This window comes from Larus michahellis, chromosome Z (genome assembly GCF_964199755.1).
Source record: "Larus michahellis chromosome Z, bLarMic1.1, whole genome shotgun sequence".
Classification (NCBI taxonomy): domain Eukaryota; kingdom Metazoa; phylum Chordata; class Aves; order Charadriiformes; family Laridae; genus Larus; species Larus michahellis.
The window spans coordinates 768,077-793,446 of NC_133930.1; the positions used below are offsets into that span (position 1 = coordinate 768,077).

General features: G+C 44.7%; 1 protein-coding gene across 2 annotated transcripts in view; it reads right to left on the reverse strand.

Annotated features, from left to right (window-relative positions):
• Positions 1-25,370, reverse strand: part of WDR7 (WD repeat domain 7) — a 123,876-nt gene that overhangs the window by 18,107 nt on the left and 80,399 nt on the right. For both annotated transcript variants that reach the window (XM_074570935.1, XM_074570934.1), the window contains 5 exons: positions 21,447-21,633; positions 12,871-12,988; positions 11,929-12,078; positions 11,232-11,314; positions 6,344-6,443 (listed from right to left, as the gene is read on the reverse strand). In XM_074570935.1, coding sequence (XP_074427036.1) covers positions 6,344-6,443; positions 11,232-11,314; positions 11,929-12,078; positions 12,871-12,988; positions 21,447-21,633 — 638 coding nt within the window. The remainder of the gene's footprint in view (positions 1-6,343; positions 6,444-11,231; positions 11,315-11,928; positions 12,079-12,870; positions 12,989-21,446; positions 21,634-25,370) is intronic.

A 25,370-nucleotide genomic window follows, 5' to 3' on the forward strand; every position in this document is an offset into this window, starting at 1 on the left:
AGACGATCTCCTGAAGACGCAGGTTGCCCAGCGGTGCCGGATGCCTGTGCAGGAGGGTCAGACCTGATGACAGCAGAGATCCCTTCCCACCTCTCTCCCCGCCTCTGCCTGGGGGCCGCCACTCATCGGCTCCCTCCGTTTACAATCATGCTTTCCTGAGAGAGACATCACCTGTGATGAATACGCCCTGAACTGCCAAATGCCACTCTGGAGACCGCCGATGTCACGCTGATGGATGTGGCACCAGGCACTAGTAAAAAAAAGGAAAAACCTGCCCTTCCAGGGCACATGGGTCCCCCCCAGGTGGGGAGGGGGCTGAGCATCTCCCCAAGGGCTGCTCCGCATCCCACCGCACTGGGAAAGCCTCCTAGGGAGCCTTTACCTCCCAGCGCCTGTCTGGGCACACCGCGCTCTTGGGGGATTTAAAGGTATTCTGGTCACAACCCACTACTTCTCCAGCAACAGAAAATGCTGAACGGATTCAACAGCAGGTACCGTATGAAAATATGCCAAAGTTTAGGTAGTATTTCTAATAATTCTAATTTAAGCTTCAGAACAGAGTTTCTAGTGCAGTTTAATACTAGAAGGCTGCCTATCGTGGAACTGTCCTATTTATGGAAAAAAACAAAGAAATCCCCTCAAAGCGGCAGTTCAGAGTAATAATCTAAAAGCACAGTGTAAAATAATATTAGTGAAATAGAGGAAACTATTGGAAAGCTTTCCTTCCCATAATCTCCTCCAAGACATGACTATTTAATAGTAAATTATAACGTAAAGAATTTGAAAAAAGGTGGTTTAGCTTACTGGCTAAAAACAAAGCAGATAACAGTTTGATATTTCTGTTTGCCGTAATTATTTGGGAACTTATTATCAAAGCATTTAAAATTTTGTATCAATCTTGACATTTTCATATCATCTCACTTTTCATAACAGGTTATTTTGTTGGTTTGGGGTTTGGTTTGTTTTTTTTCTTTCCCTTGAAATCCCTCCCGGCTCATTTTGATTATTCGAGCGCTTCAGAAGCCGCGCTGACCGAGCTTCTCTGCCGTTCGCAGTAACAAAGCCCAGGCGAAGGACCCCCTTCCCCGCAGCCACGCAGGACGCACGGGTCCCCTCTGCGGGGCACAGAGCCAGACCCCAGCGCCTCGCTCACCAAAGGCTCTCCGGAACGCCGGCAGTCATTCCACGGGCGGATCGGCGGCTTCTGGAGCGCGCGGCACTAAGATGGTCTGTTTTATTACGAGCGTCATGGAGACGGCGTGAAAAATCAAGAGCCAGAGGCAGCGAGCGGCGATGGGTCAATACTCTTCCCCGAGACATTGTGTAGATAATCAACAACACGGCCCCGGGTTCTCCGCGCTGCAAACAGCTGAAGGGCAAATCAATACCGCCATGGGAAGGACGGACATTGCCTGGCCCCACTGCCGCCGCGGGAAAGCGCCCCGGAACCCACAGCAATTCCAGCCCCGCTCCCATCCCATGCCGGGCACTGGGAATAGCGAGCAACACTCAGGAAACATTTAATAAATAATGTAACAGGAAAGAGAAAAAGCGAAAGAACCAAATCTCCAGGTTAAATTGTGGTAAAAATTAGGAACAACAACAAAAAAACCCAACGCATTTGGAATTGTCATGATGTAATACACAAGGGCTGCTATTTTCATGCCGATGTAACGCTTTAAAAATAAACTAAAATCCAAAACCCCAGAAATAAGATAATTGCTTGAAAGCAGGATTAAATGTAGAAGAGTTTAAAAATTTTAAGTGTTATAATTAATAAACTATCTCTTAAAACCATTAGGAAGAATTTGCACGTTAATAGGCACAACAGCAATAATGCAAACCAAACGCAAAATACTGAAATGCAGATAACTTTGGCTTTGAGGCAACATTTTACTGGTAGTATTAATAATTGACACCTTCTTAAATAAGTGATACTAATATTGTAGATTTTACTGGAAAAAACCTATCATATATAAATGTTGATTTATTATTTGTTCAAAAAGGTGATCCTTGACATCCATCATTCTATTAATCATTAGATGTAATTTCTCCTTCAGTACATAAAACCACCTTTCTTTGAAACAAAATACGAATGTGCTGGAAGGAAAGAAAACCAACCATACAAAATGTTTTTGTTTCCTATTATTACAGTGAAAGTGCCTCCCCTTTTCCTTCAAGCAGGCAGAACATAAGACTCCTCTCATTAGCACCCTATTTCACCTGTAACGCAAAAATAAAGTAACCGCATTTGGAGCGCATATTCAGGCCAGCCGTTTGCTCTGCTGCTGATAATTACTACAAAATTCTCTACTAACTACGAACCGTGTTAAATCTGTGACGCAATTTCAGTAACACAAAGCCCTACGCTGCTCAGATCTTGCCATCAACTGAATTTAAAAGGGATTATTTTTGTTAGCATGGCTGCGAGACGTGAAGACCCAACATGTTAAGCTTTATTTCCATCACCGTAACTATGTTAGTATGCATGCGGGTAAGATACCAGATTATATTTTCATGAATTATTCAATGCAAACATCCCCAAATCAAAAGCAGCCACAAACAAAGAAATCTCTCCCTTTTCTGAGGATTTCTGCTATTTTCTCCAGGCATCCCTGGAGGATGCGGCTCTGGCGCAGGGGGCTGACACCCGTTGTGGCGGTGACCCCACTGCCCGCCCGCTCCGTCCCCCGTGGGCTGGGGGACAACATCTCGGAGCGAGGTGAGGGACGCAGCAAGGAACTGCTGGCACTTCTGTGCTGAGCCAGCAGACAGGTCTTGCAGGAACGGTGAGCTAGCCCTAGGGCTACCAGCCCTGAGGCCACCAGCCCACCTTGCCCTCCTGCTCTGGCCCCCACTCCCACCACCGCTCCCCACAGGAGAGGGACCCCCGGCAGCGCCAGCAGACATGGAGCAGACACCCCCTTGCAGACAAGGCTCGCTCAGCTCACCAGAGCTTGTGTTTTTGATCTCAGAAATCAAAAACGTTGTCCCTAAAAGCAGGTTTCCAGTTTGAAGCACCAGAGCGGAGGTGCTGCGCGGACAGGGTAGGCAGGAAAAGATGTTCAGCTCCAGGAAGAAGGAAGCAGAAAGCCCATCTCTGGCTCTACTTCTGCATGCAACCCAAAGGAACGGGAGCACGGAGCACAGGTTCCCTCCTGCGAGCACCAGGCAGAGGGCTGATGGAGCACAGTCCTCTATGCACACCAGGCGCATCACCCCATCCCACCCCGTTTTGGGGAAAGGCAAACACGGGGAGCTCGGAGAAACCCACCGTCCTCGCGGCTTTTTGAGAAACACAAAGAAGAACATTTTGTAGTGATTCCCTGAGCTGGGGGACCATGTGCTGACACCCCTGCTCGGGAGAGTGTTCTGAGCCACAGAAGACCCCCACCCTATGGGACGGCCTCCACAGCAACTGGTAACAAACCACCAAAGGATGGATCAGGAGCGAGCAGCAAGTCTAGGGGAGAAGAGGAGGTTCTGCATCACAGGAACACGCACGGACACAACCACCACACATCAAAAACTGTGAGCCTTGACACACAGTTTCATCTGGAAAAGTAACATTCAGATAAAAAGCCTTTCAAAGCTCTGCTTTTGTGTGGTTTCATAGAAGGCAAGAAGGGAAAGAAGATTTGGGGAAGCCCAGCAGCAAGACTGGAATAAACACTGAAGTCAGTGTGTGTGCAGCCCAGAACGTGAGTGACTCTTTTGCCTAAGGAGGATTCAGAGAAATGGAGAGTACCTTACAGAGAAGGAGCTTTTACAGTTCTCTGGTCTTTTCACCTTTCAAAGCAAAGGCTGAAAGTGAGCGTTAAGGCTGCTTGTAAATAAGGCGGCAGGGTAAAAACCAAGGAGAGGAACCCGTTATTTAAGGTGAAGGTCAATGATGGTACAAAGACTTAACTGTAGTGGTGTGGGAATAAAAAAAAAAAAAAAAAAAAGGGTATTTCTAACCATTGATATTTGAAGCCATCAATATTCTGGAACAACTTTCCACTGGGTGTCGAGAAACCCTGGGGTTTGTGAGACAGCGCTTGCTCAGCTCTTCCAAAAGAAAATTTGAGCTTTTTCCCCAATTTCAAAACTTTTTCACCTACGCAATCCTGAAGTTATTTCACGTCTTCTGAGCAGCCTGAAATCTGCAACTGTGAGAAATAACTGAAAAGATCAGAATTGGAATAAGAAACCTGCATCCAATAGATGGCGTTGCCACCTAATAAGCATATGCATGGCACTGACCACGTTTTTCTACCTCACGAATAATAATAAAATTTGCAAAGGACCCTGCCCTAATTATCCTGAAAGTCCCTTCGGTCATCCCCATCTCTGCTTTCCACGATCGTTTGGAAGCTTGTTAAGAAAGTAAGAAAACAAGTGTTGAGTATTCACCAAGGCATCAAATTAGCGGAGGGGATGGTCGGGCCGATTCCCTGGCAGGAACGCGGAGTTCGCTGCAGGAGCCCGGGAGAGCGGGCTGCAGCTGCCACGGAGGAGAGCGCGCTGGGGAAAGGGCTGGCAAACACCAGCTATGACCAATCCCCTCCTGCAGCCGGTGGGGATTACACGGAATCTGCTTTAAGAGAACTGAAGGAAAAAGTAAAGAAGAGGAAAAGAAGGTATTCCAGCACGCCTGCCAAACCCAGGGCAAATCAAACCAGAGGGATGGTTTCCATGGATGGTTTGTCCCTAAACACAGACGTAGGCACACTTTGCTGTCCTGCCGCCCAGCAGCCCCGGGTGTCTGCAGAGCCGCTGCGGCCCACCAGGCTGTGCAGGACGCGTTACAGACCCACCTGGAACTCACAGTGAAGCCAGAGATGCCGGAATCACCCCCTGTACAACAGCTTCCTCCGCCCACCTGGGAGCCAGCTCAGTAGCTGAAGTAGGAACTGGACAAAGGTGAAAGCGCAGGGACGACAGCACTGGTTAAACGCCGCTGCTAAACGGAGGGACGGGTTTTGTCACCACTCTCCTCGCGCTCTGATGTCAGACATAAGGAAGCGCACAGCCGTGCTCTTCACCTCTCCCTCTCCAGCAGCAGCAGGAATTAGCCGTTAACGGCAAGATGCCAAGGCCTCCCACGCCGATCTGGAGCTCGCACGCTGGATTTCCAGTGGGATGATGCCTACTGACAGGGACTGAGGCCAGTGCCTCTCCAGCAGCAGACGTTCAGCTCTTTGTCAGCCTGGCAGCGGAAGAGGTGGGGAAAAGTCCCGCAACACGCATGGGCTCCTCACACGGGCAGCCGAGGAGACTATGTGGGAAGCGGGACACGCACAGCTCTGCAGCACAGTGCTCATCCTGGACAGCAAAAACGCTCAGCGATGTCGGATGTATCAACATACAGCGGTTCCTCCGGACCCATTTTTTAGTTAAATTAATAAATCATGATCCAAATGACTTCAGCTAAAGCAAGACAGAGCAGTCCACACTTCCTATTTGCCTGCATTATATAGCTATTTACAAAATAAATCTGGCCATCTTAGCTTCCATAGGACGGCTGCTTTAACAAAAAATACTGGAACATACAATGCTGTCAGGTATTAGATTTGGGAAATACTGAGTGACGCTGCAGATCAAGCGGGAAGAAATCCACGCTGCCTTCTCTACAATGCACATTTTGTAAGGACTAAAGATAACAGCTCTCAGAAACAACAAAAAAATTATACTTCCACACACAAAAGAATAAGGTAGATTCAAAATACAGTTATTTTATCCAAGCTTTACATACAGACTATTGAAATTCAATGAGAACTAATAGCTGATCACATAGTACAAGGAATAATAAAGACATTACCAATGAACTTTTCTGAAAAGGCAAATTGCCATTTAAACATTTTTAAATCCAAGCACTCATTTCAATGTTAGCCTTAAGTATATCCTCTTCTAGGTCACTGGTAACTGGTAAGAAAATATGTATCTTATTTAACCTCATGAAAGTGTATATACCTCAAACATAAGCATAATGGCATTTTGTAGAGAAGAATTTTAGGAAAATAAAAAAAGGTCAGTGCATTTTCTCTGTGACTTCTATAGTAGATATGTATACTGCTATAAACCCTAACTTTTTAAAATCAGATTTTCCATTTATTTCAGAGCAGGGATAGCACCTAACTTCAGGCTTCCATTATTAACCCATCTGTGGCTCCCACTCAGTTCCAGTGAATGAAGACAGTAGGGCTCTATATACTTTGAGTCCTTCATTAAACTATCGATCCCCTCAGCATTATCCATAATGTTCCAGCAGCTCAGCATGTCAACTGATGCAGAGCTCGCCGCTCTTTCCTTTCAATAACTTCCACACTTTACGGGGAGGAAGTCACAATGATTTATTTACCTGACATTTCCCGGTCCGGATGTCGTAGAGGGCCACTGAACCATGGCGAGCTCCCACTGCTATTCTGTGACTCCGCTCGTAATAGCTGACCATGTAGAACCTGAATTGAACATTAGAACAAGTAACAGGTGAGATCTGACCTGCCTGCATGATGTTAAAATTAATTTGCAATGCTGTTGGGTAATTAACGTTAGGGCTAGAACAGAGATTTGATTTAAAAATCCATCAGCTGCCAGTTTTCATACTTGGCATTCAGCAAACAAAGCCAACTGATGTTTCATACATCACCGCAGAATCCCACCAGATTTATTTATTTTATTACGGAGTGCTGAACATTTCCGTTGAGTTTGGGAGAAATCTCTGCAACAACCGCCAGGCCCCCGAATGTCCCTGGGCACATCTTGAGTTTGGGAGAAATCTCTGCGACAACCGCCAGGCCCCCGAATGTCCCTGGGCACATCTTGTTTACAGTCGAACACCACAGTAATGCTGGCTGTCAAACGGTTAAACGAGACAATCTTAACACCCTGAATGACTTAAAAGCACTTTTGCTTGAAAATCAAATGAGAAAGAATGAGAGAAAACACAAGGAAAAATATGCAAACTCCTAAATTGTTGTTTGGCACTCGGCGAGAGGGGGAGAGGAAAATTTATCAAACACTCTCTAATCTAATAAGATCCTTCAGGTGAAAAGGAACCGAGAAGCATGAAATAGTCCTTAACGTTCAGGCATTGATTTGAATTCAAACAATTGCAAAATTCAAGGAATTTCTAGACCTCGAAACACAAGAGTCAAAATCCTTATTTCGAATTCAAATCTTTAGGAATATCATCGCGCCTTTCTTCCAAAAGGGAGAGCAGGCCTGTGAAAACTGCTGACTGCATTTCCCATTAAGTTTTAATTTTACAGGTAAATTTTGCTATAACAACACCCGCCAAAGATTTCTAGAATCAGCCTACAAAAATATGCTGCTGACCGTATTTATGGCTTCCAACAACAAATCTTACAATGATCTGTCTCCTTGCTCTTCAGGATTCCCAGCGTGCCATAGCAACTGCTCTCACACAGGTAGGATACACTTGTTTCTGCAGTGCAGGATGGCAGTCGGGAAGAAAAACAGCATGAAACATGGTGTTACGGGGAGGGAAAAAAAAAAGAAAAAAGAAAAGGAAAGGAAGCAAATTGCTAGTAGTTGTGCAGAAGGGCAGGAGTGAGCAGACTCTCCCTTCCCACCAGCAGGATGGCGGGCAGCTTTTGAACACTCCCTTTTCTAGGGATATGGAAATATTTCCAGGCCACATACCATCTCTGTTACCTTCTTTTACAGCCAACATCTGCCTCCTCAGTTTGCTTTTCACGTGCCTTTGGTCAGTGGTGGCCACACCACTCATCTATTCATTATTGAATAATAATAGTTTCTCATTTATTATTGAGACGACAAAAAGGAGTGCTTAGAAGGAATCAAAAGCTGTTGGTAAACAGCCAGGGAGCAGGAGAGGCAGGAGCCAGGCAAGAGGAAAAAGAAGAGAAAAGGGATGATGCTGTGGGCAAACTGGTACCCGCAGGGCCCAAAGCCCACCATCCGTGGTGCGTAAGGCACGGGACTGCAATCGGACAGCATTCACAATTTTCACCATTTCATGTTAATTGTGCGGGTGTTCGCAGATTGAAGTGGTGTCCCAGGTGAACAGGGAGGGGGCTGCTTTTACGCCTATTTTCTACAACCGGCAAACTCAGGATTTATATATAAACTTACCAAAAAACCCCACACCGCTTGATCATTACAAGTAAAATGGACTACAACTGAAAGTTTCTATATAAAATGTTTTCTACCCCCGTTAATTGCATTCCGCTACTGAATGGGCACAGCCCACTTGTCTCCTCCAACAGCTGTAGCAGGAGAGTATCACACACCATTATACGTAAGCAAACGGCATTTCTCTCCTTACTGCATTTAAATGCCCCTTTAGACAGAGTGCTGAGTCAGTGTTTTTCTTTGAAAAGAAGAATCCATCAGCCTGCACAACAGACGGTTTGGGGGAAAAAAAGCTTCAAGGAAATGGATGTTTCTGAGTTTAGTTTTCTAAAAAAGATTACTCCTTAAACTGACATTCAGTCGTCAGCTCTTTAGCTTCATTCTTTATCTTTTAGTTAGCTTAGCATTCTTACAACCACACACAGATTTAAATATTTGAATCCTTTGCACCCCTTTCTAGCGTCTGCATGGTAGAGTTCAATAGAGAACGATGTGCCAGCACATATTTAGAATATGCTACAAATTTGGTTTTGCATGCTGGAGCATCCATATCCATAGTTGGCATCTTAACGGAGACCCTGCTCCGAGTGCTGCCCACGGCTGCTCCGTGGAGAACCTTCCATTGGCCAACAGAGCACTTTGCCCAGCGCCGGGAGGAATCCACGCCTGGTGCCGGTACCAGCTAACCCTCACCATTAAAGGACGTTCAGCGCAGGCCACCAACTCTTTAAAAATCCAAATATAGCCATGTAAAACACTTGCTATTTTAAATTTGATCTATCCTCCTGTGTGAGCATACACCACCACAGACCGCTTTAACTCGGCAGCCTGCACTAACCACAGGACCTGGCCAAGCAGAGCCCATCAGGGACCGCTCGGCTCCGACGCAACTGCTGTACCTGGAAAATGCTCGAGTCAAACAATTTTGCAGCTTTCAGTATTACCCTTTGCAATTTTAAAGGAATTCTGAAATATTTTGGGTTCATTGCATTGTGCTTCAATACTTCTGTTATTTTGATAAGTGATGGGTTTGCAAGGAGCATGCCAAAAGGTGTTACGATCCTCTATAAAGAGTAACACTCACAGGAAAAACAAACAGACACCGTAATCATACGTTGCAAGATACAATAGCCAAAAATACCCATCGCCATGGATTTACCTCACCACCACCCATCAGGACTGAGTCACGCCCCCAGCAATTAGCGGCACGACTGCTACATTTGTACAACAGTGAAAAAACCTGAAAACCCGAGAGGAATGATAATCATGTACTTTAACCCAGCACACGGCTGCGCCCAGCCCCGGGCTTAATGCTCCGCTGAAACAGGAACGACGCTTCCAGGGAACGGCGGAGGCACCAACAGCTATTTGCCTTATTGCCACAAGGAAGGTTCTTCCTCCGAGGAAGAAGAGCTTCCACACCAAGCACCGAGACACCCGCATGATTTCGCCACAACAGGGGCGCTTGTAACGCAGAACGGCAGAAAGAGCACTGCGAGATTAAAAGAATTGACAGCAGGATTCTGTCACGGTGCTTCCACTTGGAATCTCTCCAGAGATTCAACCATTTGCTAAAATCTGATGAAAAGTTCCATTGGGCTGAATGATCGCATCAGTGGGGTGCTGTATCATTTTTACAATGGCTATAACTATGTAGAATAGGAAATATTACTAGTAATTTAACAAAATTTTAAGAGAACGTAGCACTATAAAAATACAAGAGGAACAGGGAGATTTTTGCACTAATTCCCACTTACCCTTGCATTTATACTTTAAGGTAAGCCTTTTAAAGTATCAGGAAGAAGGAAGATTACCTCTATCAGTATCCTACCTGTCAACAGGATAATTGTTCTTTTCTTGAAACTACCCAGTATTTTAATAGCTTATTAAATTAAAATGTAATGGTTGACAGATGATTATTATAATTTATTGGTTGTACCAGTTTAATAGCACAACTGGGATATTTATTGTAGTCTAAAGATACTGTAAGTGTTCCCATTTTATAAGTCACATTTTGCTGTGTAAAAGTACCATTTTCAGAGTGAAGTGGAACTAGCCCAAGACAAAGAGGACGGATGCTGCTGAACTCCCGCTGATGGGCAGTGGGGGCCGGCGGCTGAGCTGCCACCGGTGCCTTTGGGCGTCCTCCGAACTGCCGCGTCACCGACAGCGCGAGCACAAGACAGCCACCATGCTTCTCCTTCCCTTTGATATTTTGTAAGTTCGTACTTGTTATTTTACCAAGCTGCCTGTTATTTTACTGAGATGGAGAGCTTTAAACACTGCCGAAGCTGTTTCCACATGCTGCAGAGCGTGGGGCAGCTCTAAGTCACCAGCAGAGCTCTCTGCACTCTGCAAGGTTTAACTTCAACTCAATCTCCTACGTCCAGTGCGAGCATCCCAAAAACGTTTCTAAAACTGGGGGTGAAGGCAGGCTCTCTGAGGGCAAGGGTGACATTCGCTGCCTACGACAACAATTTTGGAGCACAAGCGGCTCCCTTGGAGGACGCCTGGGAGACGGTCACAGGGCAGCAAAACAAGGCTCTGTTCCAGGAAAGCCCTTGGTACTTTCTATTCCTTACCATCTCCGTTTCACTGCCTCGGCACACCGGGAAGTCTCACTCTGAGCTTACCCGGCTGCTCGTGGCTCGGGCTGAGCGCAGGAAGGCATGGTGCTGACGGCGGTGACTAATTCACTCAGGCAGCTTGTGCACATTGGAATCTCACTTGTTACTCAAGTACGTTATTCTTGTTTTTGTAACAGCCAAGATACTGATAAATCCTTTGAAGGAAGCTGCTTGGCTTGTGTGGCTGTTCCAGGGGAGCAGCTAGGATATATGGAGGGGCAGCAGGACAGAGCTTTTCATGAGACTACACAATATTTTCCTGGTTTTTGACTTAAAATACCCAAACTTCAGGGAGTTGTTAATGCTTTTCTTTTCTGATCTACATCTCTATCAGGCAGGGCAGAGAACTAAAAGCCTACAAAGGCTATGGGTGAGCTGAAACCACTCTTAATGTTTGCTGTTTCAAGGGCCAAGCATCATGTAAAAGACCGTTCCACCCAAAGAAATATATCGCGCTAGTGACCGTACAGTCTTCTTCACAGTAGTGTTGGAGGAAGAGCTCACCTGCAGATGGCTGGAAAGCATTCCTGAAGACCCTTTTTCTTAACTAAAGATCCTTCGAGGCAATACATGATGATGTCCATAACCTTGGAAACAAAAGTTAAAATCATTTGAAATACCATATTTTATGTTTCATAATAAAACTTCTACCAGGCAAAAATAGAGATTTTTCTGTGCCTGACTGCATCTTTGATATCTGACTTTAAAATTCAGTGGGGATAAACCAAACAAGAACTGTCTTGCATATGATGGAGTTTACAACAGCAATGGTACTGACAACTGGAACCACACAAACTACTGGTAAACACAAGCTATCGGAGCTCTATAAATAGCTCTGGCTCGCAAAAAGCCTCTGGGCATCAGTAATCTGTTACATCATTTGTACCGTTCTTCAGTATTCATCAGCACCAGTGAATGCAACAGATAAAACCACCCATGTGACCCCCCCCCCCCCCCAGCGCCTCCAAGTGTCAGCGCCACGTACCTCCAGCAAATTCTCTTGCTTGCGTTTTTCCCCCCAACAATGCAATTTAAAGGCAATTTAAGCTTTTAAAGTGCAAAAAAAAAAAATGAGCTGGGTGCTATAAAACAAACCCTCTTCACACACAAAAAGGTTTATGGTCCATGTAGAACTTCTCCAGGCTGCTACACTATTCACTGCTGCACCAAACCCCCAGCAGATACGGCAGAACAGCCTTACCTCCACCAGAAGGTCCACAACGTCGGTTGGCATCTTCTCGATAAGGATCTCAATGACTCTCAAGATCTCTCCTTTAGCCCGAGCAAGAGTGGTGGTGTGAATATTCTGCTGAGACTGCGTGTTGGCCGCAAGGGCGGTGTGTCTGTGCACCTACCAAAGAGCAGGGTTACACAGGGAAACGCCGACTCGCTAAATATTCTCCATCTGCACTTACGGTTATATGCAGGTGCTCCCTTAAGAAAGCCTGTACTAGGCAGAATGTTTTGCTTTACTTTGAGACCTGGGGATTATTGCCCCTGCTCAGTTACTCACGATCAGTAGGGCCACTACTGGTTACCCCGATGTAGTTTTTAAACAAGGGCTTACCTGTTTTAAGTCATTCTTAATCTCCTAAAACTAAAGGTCAAGATAAGCAAATACCTGGGTCCGGATTACATGATTTTCACATACTTGAGCATCCATCTTTAGGCATTAGACGGCTGCTGTATAACGGGCTATTTATAACAGTCTGTCTATTGCCCGAGCCCAGGCAAAGCTCCAGGCTGTGCCTGGGCTCACTGGGACGACTCTCAGCCAGACCGTCCCCAGCCACACCGACCTCCCAGCAGCATCCCTTCCTCCTCGCCCTCCACACCCCACGGCTCAGCCCCCGCTCCGTTTTCATCCAGACTTAATGGGGTCACATGCGCATCGCGTAAAGAGAGGAGGATTTTACACATTCCTACTGGAAGTTTATCTAACCAGGGTACAACGAATTAAGACAGACACGACTCATGAGACTTGGCTGAATATCGCTCCTGTCAAAAACGGTGGGGGATTTGGATTCCTGCAGGCACACAACCACCACACTCGCGGCTTCCCTCTGTGGGGAGGGACGTTTGATTCTGTCGCAGAGCCTGGAGCCCCAGCGCGGGCAGGAGAAGCTGCTGGTGCCCTGCTCACCTCCTTGGCGATGGTGGTGATGAAGGCGGGCGGTCTGGCGGTGGCGATGAGGGAGAGAGCGTGCCGCGCGGAGCGGGCAGAGTCGGCGGCTGGGCTCAGGGGCAGCCCCATTGTGATGCTAAACGGGCACCAGACAAAGAGGGGAGAAAGAAAAGGAGCATTAGAAATATAGAGTGAAAAGATTAGAAACAGCTTATAATGTCAGTTCAAGGTCAACGGGAGCACTCAAACAGTTAGAATATAATGGACTTCCAACAATGAGCAGTGATTAGGAGTCAGGGTGTTCTATCATCAAATACAAAATCGAATAATTAACCATGAAGATTGAAAACAGTATGCGCATCTGTCCAAAGTGTTAAAAAGGCCTTGTTAACAAATTATCTGTATGTGCTGAATACATATCACCCAACCGAGGACGAGGCAAACACAGAATGCCTGCCCAAGAATTTATGGTTTATTCTTTTACAACATTCTAAATGCAGGCTGACAAATACCCTGCTCATAGTGATTCTCCTTAATTCAGCTAAGCACTGGGTATAGGAGAGAAAAGAAAAAGCTTCTCGAAGAACTAAACCCACCAAATCTATCCGGTTTGATTTTCTTTACTGCATGAGTCAGTTGCAGCAGCCTGATGAGATGACAGACAGCCCCGTACCTTATGCTTTCTGATTACCGAAATTACTCAAAAGCTCTTCAGAATTTCTAACACTGAGGTTTTAACTGCAATTCTTTGAGTAAGGGATTAACTGGCACCTAAATTTTCCACACACAATGCTCATATTTGCTATGACGAGATAAATGCAAGAAACAATAAGGCAGTAAGTACCCAATAAGTACATTAAGCAAAAATAAAATCTGGTACTTGGTAATTGAGAGCATAGGCACCTGACAAAGACAACACATATTTTTGTCTGAAAGCTTCCTTTCTTAAAACCATACTATTTTTGCTATCACTATGGTATGTACCACAGCAGAGCCCAGTTTTGGTAGGTTAATTGTACGTTATCTGGCAATTCTACAAACCCTTCCTCAGCTCCTGCCCACGGGCCACCCACAGCCTTCCCAGCCCGTGGCCCAGAGCACAGGTACCTCCCCGGCTACCAACTCTGTGCCTTTGGCACATCAAGCTGATCCATCAAGCTCCATCTGATCCGTGTCTCTGCAGCACAAGAGCAGCGCGTTCGGCAGCACTGAGAAGCGCGGGGGCCAGGAGGGTGACAGAGTAGGGCAGAGCAGCGCGGTGGCACGGCACTGGCGCCCTGGGAGAGGACATCCCACCAGGGAGAACCAGTGGGGAAAGGGGTATGGGGAAGCAGGGATGAACGTGCTCCCATATGGAATTGGGCTTTTACAGAAGGGGAGGGGACACCTGGGAACCAGCGTGCGCTGGGATTAACCTGAACCATTCAGCCTACCCCACAAAGGAAACCTTCTCCGACGTGACTGCTGCAGCACGGGGAGACCACAAACCAGTCTGCCAGCTCAAAAACATTTTAACGTTTTCCTATAGCATATAGTCTGACCGATCCTGCTGCTATGACCACACTTCCACCAAGTAGTAGCCCTAAAAATTGTGGTTTGTTTTGGTTTTGATGAAGAAAAGACAACAAAAAGGAAGCTAGTTTCTTTTGCTCATTCCTGGTATCAGTCCAGCATTTGAATAAGCTGTAATTCCTCACGGATTTTGCTAAATCATGAAAAATTATGTTTGAGAATGCACTGAAATCGCTCCTCAGCTGTTCTTTCTCTTTGCTATTTTACTTAGAGATGACGTAACAAAAAAAGGTATTAAGCTGTAAGTGACACACATAGGTTTACTCTTTTCCTGTGGAAATTAAGTACTTCTCTGCAGAGGAGCCTGGCAGCAGTCGCTGCTCCGGAGGCTCAGAGAGGCAGCGGGACAGGAAGATCGCTGCTCCTGAACACGCGTAAGTGAACGGCACTAACACACCAACATCGAGTTTTAAAGCCATTCCAACACCTCAGCTGCTTATATTACATTTAGCATCGCGCAAATGCTAAATGTTAATAAAAGTGAAGCTCGTCATTAAAGCAACTATGTCATTCAAGCGCACGTTAACAATACAAGATAGTTTTATTACATGAAAAAAGATAACATCTGCAGCTTCCTCTGCTATCAGTGTGATTTGGGATGGTTTAATACTTTGACTGATGTACCTGGGATAAAAATACATTCAACAAAACGAGTGCTAGAGCAGTGAAACAATCTCTAGACTCTGCAGTTTCCCAGAACACTGCGCATTTCTCCAGGCCGAGGATGCCCAGCTGGGTAAGGGCTGGCTCGGCACCACGCACGGAACAGGCACAACAGCACCAGAAGCCACGAGCGACTCTGCCCCACCAGCCATCACCAGGCGTCCCATTCTGCAACCTCTGCGGCAGGCAAGGTGCAGGAAATAAACCCAGAGACACGGAGAAGAGTATAATCCACACTTCTACCCCTTCAGCATCTCTGTGTCCTTCCAAATTGGTAAAAACCGGTTTATCGGGGTCAACAAAATTCATTCTGCTCTGAAAACAAGGAGTCGGGCACAACCAGAAAAGAAGTGAGGGAAAGGAGAAATTGAAACAACCCAGAAGAGGTGGAAATCACAATACACGTTTGGTGTTCCAGGTGCACCAAAGCCCCCCAAACAAGCCAGCGTCAGCGTTTCCATCACGCCGTGCCACAAAGCCCACCAGTCCCCAGGACTCAAAATGGCATCAGTTCACTTGGTCAAACTCCAAAAATATTTGGGTTAAATCTGTCTATTCACCTTGTGACGTTAACATTTGAGAACTTCTCTTCTTTTGGGCTACACCAGAAAAATTATTTCTCTTCGACAGAAGTTATTCTGCTGTTTCCTAGCCCAGATTTTACAATGACAATATTTGGAAGTGAGACCGGAGGAAATCTGCATTTTCAGAGCAGGACGGAGAACACAAAAGGTGGGCTTTTCCCCCCCCAACACTTCAACAAGAGACCACATGTGCAAATGTCAGTAAGAGAAAATAAGCGTGACGTGGCACTTCCCCAGATGCACTGAAAATCTCCCCTCGGGGCTTTCTGAAAGGGGTTCCTCCTCCCCTGTGCTCTTCTACTGAGTATTTTGGTAAAGATTAACAGAAGTTTACAAACTCAACTAGCTTATTGCAAAGTCTGTTTATGATTTTGTAGAGGACGCAGGTAGCACATGGTAACTGAATAGTTGCATTACTGATCTCTTTAATTTTTCTAGTTTTTGAGAGAGGTGTCTACGCAGGAGAACACATTCTCTTAATTTGTTTTTTAAGTGTCTTTAAAGATAATTCTTGATGCAATATCTGATTTAATACTGTGAAAGCTTACAAATTGAATACTTTGCAACAAAGAACTTCAGGGTAGTTAAAGCATTCTCTGCCAAATTAACTCTTTTTCCAGAGCAACAAGAAGATGAGGTATGGATCGATCACCATTTTACAGACCTGAATTCACATAAATACAAACTAAAGTTTATTATAATTTTCTCTCCCATTCCTCACCAACATTCTATGCATTAAAACTACCGAATTTGAAAACCAGTGAAGCCTCTGCGACAATAAAGATGTCCCCGTCGGCCTTTTACTTGTAAAACTGTATTTGCCTATAACTTTAGAAGTGCTGTTTGGCTGTTAGAGCCAAAGGTGGTGAAGCAGGAAGAGGGAGGTATCGAAGTCAGGCTTTCCGAGGGGCTCATTATCTCCTGAAAGCAATCAAACCCCCAGCCCTCTGTACTCCCCCCCCCCCCCCCCCCTGAAAAGGCTTGGTGCTTCTGCCAGCAGTCCTTTTCCTTACAAGGTGCTTGGTAAAGCGTGCATTTTCCTGAAAAGCAACAGGCTTTTTGTTAATTCATCAGCATGTGGGCAGAGATTAGCCCCCTCCGGGCTGGGCCAGCTGCTCCAGCCCCGCGAGAGGGGACCAGCTCCCCCACACCGCCCCGACAAAACCAGGCAGATGCACAACTAACGTACAGAGGGAAAGCTGCCCTTCACACCCAGGCTTCTGTTCTCTATGGACGAGCTTTAGGACTTCTCTACGTCCAGCAAGAGTCGGCAGCACGTGGCGTCCCTCCTGTCCTCGTCCTGCCCTGACATCCTGCCACGGCAGCTTAAGCCACGGCAGCGTAAGCGACATTTGAGGAATCATTTCTGTACACATCACACAGACAAAATGGATGCAGCCTGTCCTGTAACGCACGGCTCTAACAGCAGAGTCTACCTGCAAACCACAGTAAAAACCTCGGATCTATTACTGTATTTATTTGTGCTTTTTGATTTATGCCTTTTAGCTGATTTCTCAAAGGCCGATTCTCAGTGGCCAGTACCCTCCTCATCAGGGCACGATGCTCTCTCTTTTCCCAAATCCATCACCAGCTTCACCCGCGTCAGTAAGCTGAACATCTTGACGGTTTTGGCAACCAATATGCTATTTGAATAATGTTTTCAATGAAATATAGACTTTTTTAACAGATAACTTGTTTATATGTTTAGCGCAAGTTATCACAACTTTGGAGTACTGTTTATGTACTTCACTATCTACAAAAAAATAAGGAAGATGCATTTGAAAAGCTGATCCTCAGACCAAGCGGAAAGCAACAAGCTACTTGGGAAGAGCTGTAGGTCATACCTACGAAAAAGGTAGATGGAAAAGGTTTCGATGGCGATGACGAGAAAACATAGCAATCGGATGTCTACAAGTCCTGACTTCCCTAAAGCAATGCCAGACAAAAACCTCACGGGACCAAGAATGGTCTCTCCTCCGGCCGGAGAATTCGCGTGCCACACCACCTTCAGGACCAAAGATCCCAGCTCACATTTCTCCTTTAAAACCCTCAATTCCAGCAATTGTTTAGGCTGCGTTCTAAAAACAGTCCCCCGTACTTGAGTGCTAGGGATGGTGCTACTATATACAGTAGGACAGCCCCACAGATAGAATCCATAAGGTCATAAAAGTATAGTAAAGTTTTCCACTAAACACGATCAAAACTAAAGAGATTTAGCCTAATTATTTTAGTACTCGCACATATATAAAATCATATAGATGGATTAGAATGCAATTTGCTAATTTGGGTATATTATATCATAACCTGTATCAAAGTGTAGCTTGTAATTCAAAGAGCAAAAATACCGGACAGCAATGATCCCTACCGTCATCCACGCCAAGAAACCAAAGCTGAATAAATGCTAGAGAAATACTCTTAATCCTCACAAGTGAGCGGTTTCATTCGGCGTGGCAGGCTAGCACAGGGCAGCCTTTGGGGACCAGGATGAACTGGGAGAGCGGAGGAGTTATAAATACCAGCGTCTTGGATAACAGCTCAGATATTTATTTAATTCAGAAGGGAAAAAAGAAAAACGCTGCTATTTTTTTTTTTGTGTCAATAAACGTGATTTTTTTTTTTTTTTTTTTAAAGCAGAAGCTTGACATAAAAAGCTCTTTCATAAAACGTTCTTAACATCAGGGAGAGAAGCCAGGCAGCTGTGCGCTGTTATTGTGTACACGGTAAATCAGGCACAAAAAGGGGCAGCTCAGCAGGGCACCGGGAGGGTAAGATGCACACTTAACCCCCTGCACACATTGTTGCTCTATTTCTCTCCATCTTCGGCTGTCTGCAGTCGGTACTGTATCTGTCATGAATGTAACAGGCCATTTTCAATCTAAACCTTGTTATGGATTAATAAGCAAACACTTTCTCGCTTATTATGCAATTTATCATGACGAAAATTGCATTGGGCTCCTCAAGGCTACATGCTGATACATTCATTTATTCAGTGCTCCGCGGATCGAGAGCCATACTAATCTTTATGACAGCTAAGGATGTAATCGCAAGATGAAAATGACTTTCTGAAGAACCGCGGTCGCCTGGCTTCTGTAAGTCTGCATTTACATACAACAGGGCTTAGAGATTCTCTGGGAAGGCAGAACATTGTGGTTCCTTTTGTCACACCACGAGAAATTATTGAAGTTCAGACAAATAACAACATTAATCCAGTTTATAGGTGTTTCTCCATTAACACCCCCCCCCAACACACGGCAGTCATTCATTCTCCAAATCTTGAGGAAATTAAAACTGTTGTATAAAATGCGTAATATCTGCCTCAGGATAATGTAAAAGAAAGTCGGGACCTTCACCCCCTCCACAGACGGATGACAAAGCGCACACATGGTAGGTATTAAGGCAACCCCTGTCAGCTCCGTGTTGCATGTAGCATTTAAAATGTGTGTGTTTATAAACAAACATTTGTAAGTACACTTGTAAAGTAAAATTCATTCATAACAGGGCCCTGTATGACTTGAAAACGACTTCTAAGGTTAAATGCTACTACGGGTGTGTGAAAGTGCTCATGGCGTTAAACGTTATTGCTACAGGCAACAGAAAATTCTTGACTAAAATGGAAAAGTAACTAACAATGTAAATGCATAGTTCAAACACCTGGCAAATTTCTAATTAGAAGGGCATTCTACAGTTTCACATAGTGAGACACAAACCAGCAGTGTTTACTGCGATTTAGCAGAAAAGAGCCTTAGAATAAATCAGAAAACCGGCCAACTGTTTCAGGATTTTTTTTAATACCTGAGGTAATATTATGCTGTAAACAAAACCAGCCGTCTTCCTGGAGGATTGAAACTGTTCCCCCATTAACCAGCGGTTTATCAATTACTGGACGGTTTACAAATTAACACTGCCGGAACACCACTAATTAAAGTATTCTTTAGCAGGCACTACAGGCTGCTCTGCCTGCACCCAGCCCAGCAGCACAGCCCCCAAAGGCAGCGCCGCCCGCAGCCCACCACCGCAAGCTGCCTCAACGCCACCGCCACGCTCTTTTGTTAGAAAAAACGGCCGTGATGTCTGTATTTTATGTGGCGAAAATTATCGTCACGTTTAAATATTTTCAGTAACGGCCATTTTCCAAGTGGAAGTCTGCAGAGCTTTATTACTACAGTATTAATTCATGCTGACAACCAAATAAATATGAACTCTGTGTTCGCTGAAGGCAAAGAGCGCTGCGTGTCCTGCACGTCCTGACCGGGGACTAGTCTGTTCCCTTGGCAGAGCCGTGTGCCTACCAACAACTCTGCCTCAGTGGCACTAACGCATACCCACTTACATTTTTCAAGGTTTTCCCTTAAAAGCAGGATGTTCGAAATCGCTTTCAAAGGCAATTACATAAAGCACGCTATCACTGTTTTATTTCACATAAGCAGCCTACTGTGGTTGCTTCTTGCAGTGACTTTTTAGTTTTTCTCTATACATAGAAATCAGAGCCTCTCCTTCTGCTCCCTTTGCACACTGAAGTAGTTTGCTTTTTTTAAAAAAAACCACACATCTAAATGCAGAACAAATTGTTCAGATAGAGATTTAGAATAAATTGCAGATGAGATGATCAATTTTACAACAAACAACAATAAAAATAAGAACTATATTGTAAAACTCTTCCCTGTGCAAAAAGTCCCGTTGTCATTAATGGGATTAATGGTGTGAATAAAAACCGTTCATGTGAGAATGGGGGCCCCACTTGAAATTTATTACTTTCTAGGCCTCAAATCGTAAAATTCGTAGTTACTCAACAAAAATGCTACTCGTGTCCTGCAAAGTTGCACCCATTAAATAAATCCCAAATGCTAGTATTCAACAATCCCATTATCTTAACACAGAACGCATTAAAAAAGGGCAAGACACTCCCTTTATTACACAAGTCATGGTAATGACCTCACTTACGCATTTAGCCGTAATTATTTGATTTAGCCATAATTATTTGATGGCACGATTGACAGTACACAGCACTATCAAGCGTAGTAACATGTACACATACCTGTGTAAACAAAACGAGAAGTTGCACAATTATAGTAATTTGCAAGAAACGGAACAAATTTGCAGTTAAGAGTTCCATGCGCAAAAAATATATATATAAACATTTTAAACTTCTATAAATATATTACATAAACGTATGACATTTTTGCTGTGCATTTTAATTCAAAGTGTCAGACTTCCTTATGAAATCTGCTCCCCCCCAACTTCAATTACAAATCCTAATTGAAAGAAGATTTTATTTGAAGGAGGTTAGAGCGGAGGTACAAGACAGCATTCCATATAAATCTTGATTTAGGACATTTTAATAAGTTGTTCTCTGACCCTAGAGACAGGCTGTGGTCTGTTGAGTTTATGATTTCTTTCCTTAAATCTACAAGTTACCTTGGCAGTATTGATAGCGATGCTACTGATAAAATAACTACCTTTTCCAAAATGTACTTTCTGAAACAATTCCCATCCTGACAGGATGGCTTGTAAAACCATGGAAAAAAACCAATCCATGTATTCTGACAAACTGGTGGAAAATACCTTCCAAAAGTACTATTTTTATAGTTAAAAAAGGGTAAAAAAAAAAAAGAAATATTATGTTAAAGACAGACAGACATATTGCATGCAAAACTTGAAGCAAGGAGTTATCCCGTGGCAAGCACCTCAGCCAGCAGGATTTGAGCTGACCGCGGCAAAAATGGGATGCACAGAGGCAATGCAAGAGGGTTGTAAGTGAACAAAGGGGCTACCTACTTGGCAAGCTGTTTCTCGGCGTCGGCGCAGAGCTCCAGCAGGCCCATCAGCACGGCGGAGACGTCCATGTAGGGCTCCCAGACGGTGAAGCCGCGGCCGATGAGGTCGATGGCGGTCCTGCGGATGGTGCTGTGTGCGGGCAGCTTGGGGCTGGGCGGCTGCAGCAGCAGGAACGTCAGCGCCTTGCCTGCGTGCAGAGAGCGACAGACCCACCGTCAGGAGGACAAACACCTCCAACACACCTGAATGCCGAGCCGGGCTCTGCACAGCAAGGGAACGTGACGAATAATTTCATTTAATAGACTGGTTTTTAATAAAAATAATTACACGTATATTTCTATACGTGGGGAGCTAAACCAAGCAACACTCCCGGATAAAGATAACTGATCATTATATCTACATAATTATTTGTTACCTCTTAATAAATTTCATTTAGCTTGCTATTATGATAAAGATAACTATTGATTTTACCCGGCTTTTCTTTAGTTTTCCGAACTCTCCGCTGTGAGTTGCTTGTTTTGTTTCTTAAATAAACTGCCTGTCATTTTTAGCACTCAGGAAAGCCAACAGACACGCTTTTCTAGTCCATTCACACCAACCCCTTACAGGCGCGGAACAAAAGAACTGAAAGTTTCTCCTTGGCAGGCCACAACGCTCCAGTTTGCGTGAGTTTTATGTCTCAAATCTAAGAACCTTATTAAAAAGCGTGACTGCTCAAACATTACTCCACTGAAATATGCCTACCTTTTCCATCGGACTCCTCCTAGCACCGCTCCTGCTGACACCTACCTTGAGGAAATCGAGCTAAGGAAAAAGATGAACTAAACAAAAGTCATTCTGCTGCCCGTTTCTCAGCCTGGACATCTTTGTTTAAGCTTTGACTTGGCTTAAATGAACGAATTAATATTGACAAAAACATCAACTAAGCTAATGAGTTGTTAGTTAAGGCAATAAACATGTCACATTAGAGTCAGCGCAGTAAAGAGGTAATTAGCCCTGGAAAAGCTCTGCTGATTGGGGCTGCGGAGATGCTTCGCTGGGAAGCTTTGAGCTGCCGCGCAGCCCTGGCACCCGCAGCCTCCCCGGGCAGGTCCTGAACCCCTGCCCTACCGCCAAACGGGCAAAACAACCACCAGACAAAGGCGTTTTAGGAGAGGTTTGGGCCAAGAAGGTGACATGATGGAAGAGATCCCACCGAACCAGAATGCAGCTGGTGACAGCACTTGGCCATGCTCCTCCGGCTTTCCCAAGGGCTCGGCCACTCGGTGCACCCTGAAATCACAGTAAGCAGGGGGGTGTCTTTCTTGTGGAAATCTAGCTAACATCAGGCTCTTTAAACCAAAAATAAAAAATCTACCCTACTAAGAACTAAGTTTTGATGACTTACAAGCACCTTCTGTTAGAAAAAGTCATTAAGAAACAAACCGACAAAAGCTCCTTTCATTAAAACTTAGGGTCCGACTTACTCTACAGAATTCCTTCAAGCACTAGCTTAGCAGAAATGGAAGTGACATTCCTACATACATTTCTGTTCAAATATGATTTTGTTGCAGATGTTTCATTGTGCAGTGGCACGTGTATGCCCCAAGTGTATGGAAACGCTTACACTGTCGAGAGGTTGGGGCTGGTCTCTTCTCACAGGCAATTGGCGATAGAACAAGAGGGAATGGCTTTAAGCTGCAACACAGTAGGTTTAGGCTGGACATTAGGAAAAAATTTTTCACAGAAAGAGTGGTCAGACACTGGAATAGGCTGCCCAGGGAGGTGGTGGAGTCACCATCCCTGGATGCGTTTAAAACTTGTTTAGATGTGGTGTTAGGGGATGTGGTGTTGGGGAGAACTTTGTAGAGTGGGGTTGATGGCTGGACTCGGTGATCCCAAGGGTCTTTTCCAACCTAAATGATTCTGTGATTCTATGAAACAAAAGAGAGCAGCAGAGGAGGTAACCCGGGGCGTGGAAGGTGGTGATTTTGTCCCTGGGCAGAACTGAGCACCTCGTCAGTACCAGGGAGTCACCGGGAGTACCAACACCAGACTGGAGTTTTCTCAGCCGGTCTAGAAGGATAAGATTTTGGACACGAGCACTGAAGTGCTTTCACCATTTAGGAGAGAGCGAGCAAACCTGCCAGCGCTCTGAACCCATTTCTGCGTGTGCTCCCCAGAAACCCTCCAGGCGACAGCACAGACACCCCACAACAACCTGCAGGCAGCCAACCCTGGCGGAGTTAAAAACCCGCCGACCTTCTCGTGTGTTCACTCCAACGCTAAAATGAAACTTTCTGTCTTTAATCCTTACGTCATTTTTATTAATGAAAACACGACGCGAATACTAAAGCTTATCACTTATTTTCAATGCATGTAGCCCCTTGGATTTCTAAAGTGTCTCTCCTTGCCGAATCTCCAGGGCTTTAACCGTATGACATCAGTCAGCATTGTTATCCCCATTTTGCCGATGGATTTTAAAAAATTAAATAATTTGCCCAGGAAAATCAATAGCACCGGCATGAACGAGACACTGATAACTCTGATTCCCGTTCTTGTAATTTGCCACGAGATCAAGTTCCAACTAAATAAAAATGATGGACTCCAAGAATATGATTTAACTTGCTCTGCATCTTTTTCTGATTTTATGTTAAAAAAAAAAAAGGGAAGAATCATAGCTCTGTTTTTTTTCAGTCTGCCCTCTCTCCCCTTGGCCATGGGCATAGTGTTTTTCTACAAGAAATTCAACCAAGTTGTGACCCTTTCTGGATGGTATTTTCCTGATGTGACATATACCTGTGCGAAACGTCCACAGAAAGACAGAAATATAAATTTGGATAGCTGGGTTAAAAATCCATATCCCTTAATCCCTTCCTACTTCCAGTGCAGCGAATTTTTATTACTTATCTTCTCTCATCTCCCAGACAGGTATAAAATCGGAGGATATTTTTAGGCCTAAATTAAAAATAACTAGTTGTATTATTTGAAGAATTTTTTCTAAAGATGTAATGATAAAAAAAAATATTTTCTTTTTTAATCATACTCAATGTCAAATTTCCTAATTTTTACAGAATCCATTTTCAGCCTTTTTTTTTTTTGGCCTTTAATGTAATTCTGACACTTGTATTTTTTCTGAACTTATGCTAGGAAAGACTTCCTTTTTGCTGGTGATCTCCAGGTAATTTAAGTACCATCCTTGCAGTCCTACCTAGAGAAAGGGAGTCCCTGCTCACTTCCTCAGGAAATCGGAGCTGTTACTCGAGGCTCCCGTTAGCTGAAAAAAGAGCTAAAGCTGGGATTAGCAAAAACGTACATTTACAACGTCGTCTATGACTTGCTGTAGGTCCTTGTGCTCGTTTACATGGAAGAGGGGAACGTCTGTAGGTGTAGCGAGGTGGGCGAGCGGAGCACGGCAGAGGTGATCCCGCAGCACACAGCGGGGGACGCTGTCGCGTCCCCCCCATCCCAGCCGCAAACGCAGCACGTCCTGGGATTCGTGACAGCCTCTCAGGGGCTTGAAAATTGAATGCTTCCTCATCAAACGAGTATCTGCAGCACACACATAACTCAGTGCTTTCTTGGACAGTTTGGATTTCATTTTTTAACATCACAAGAAAAAAATAAAGTTTTTTTTTGCTTTATATCTAATCAGAAAGGAAGTCTTCTCATTCATTTCGAAGCCTTAAAAACATCAGAAATTTGGTCTTAAAGGTAACATTTCCTCCCTGTTAATTATCCCTGTAAATTCTGGAAATTTAACAGAGGTTTAACAGGTCAGAACAACCAACCCTAGATGCAGTAAATTGCCAGCGTTTCTATTAAACAGCATAACATATATTGCTTTTCATACGAAGCAAACAGACAGCAAAGAATATTCCTGAGTGGGGCCAGACGAACGCTGCCCCTAAGTTGTTCTGAAATTCTGTAAGATTTTGCATAATT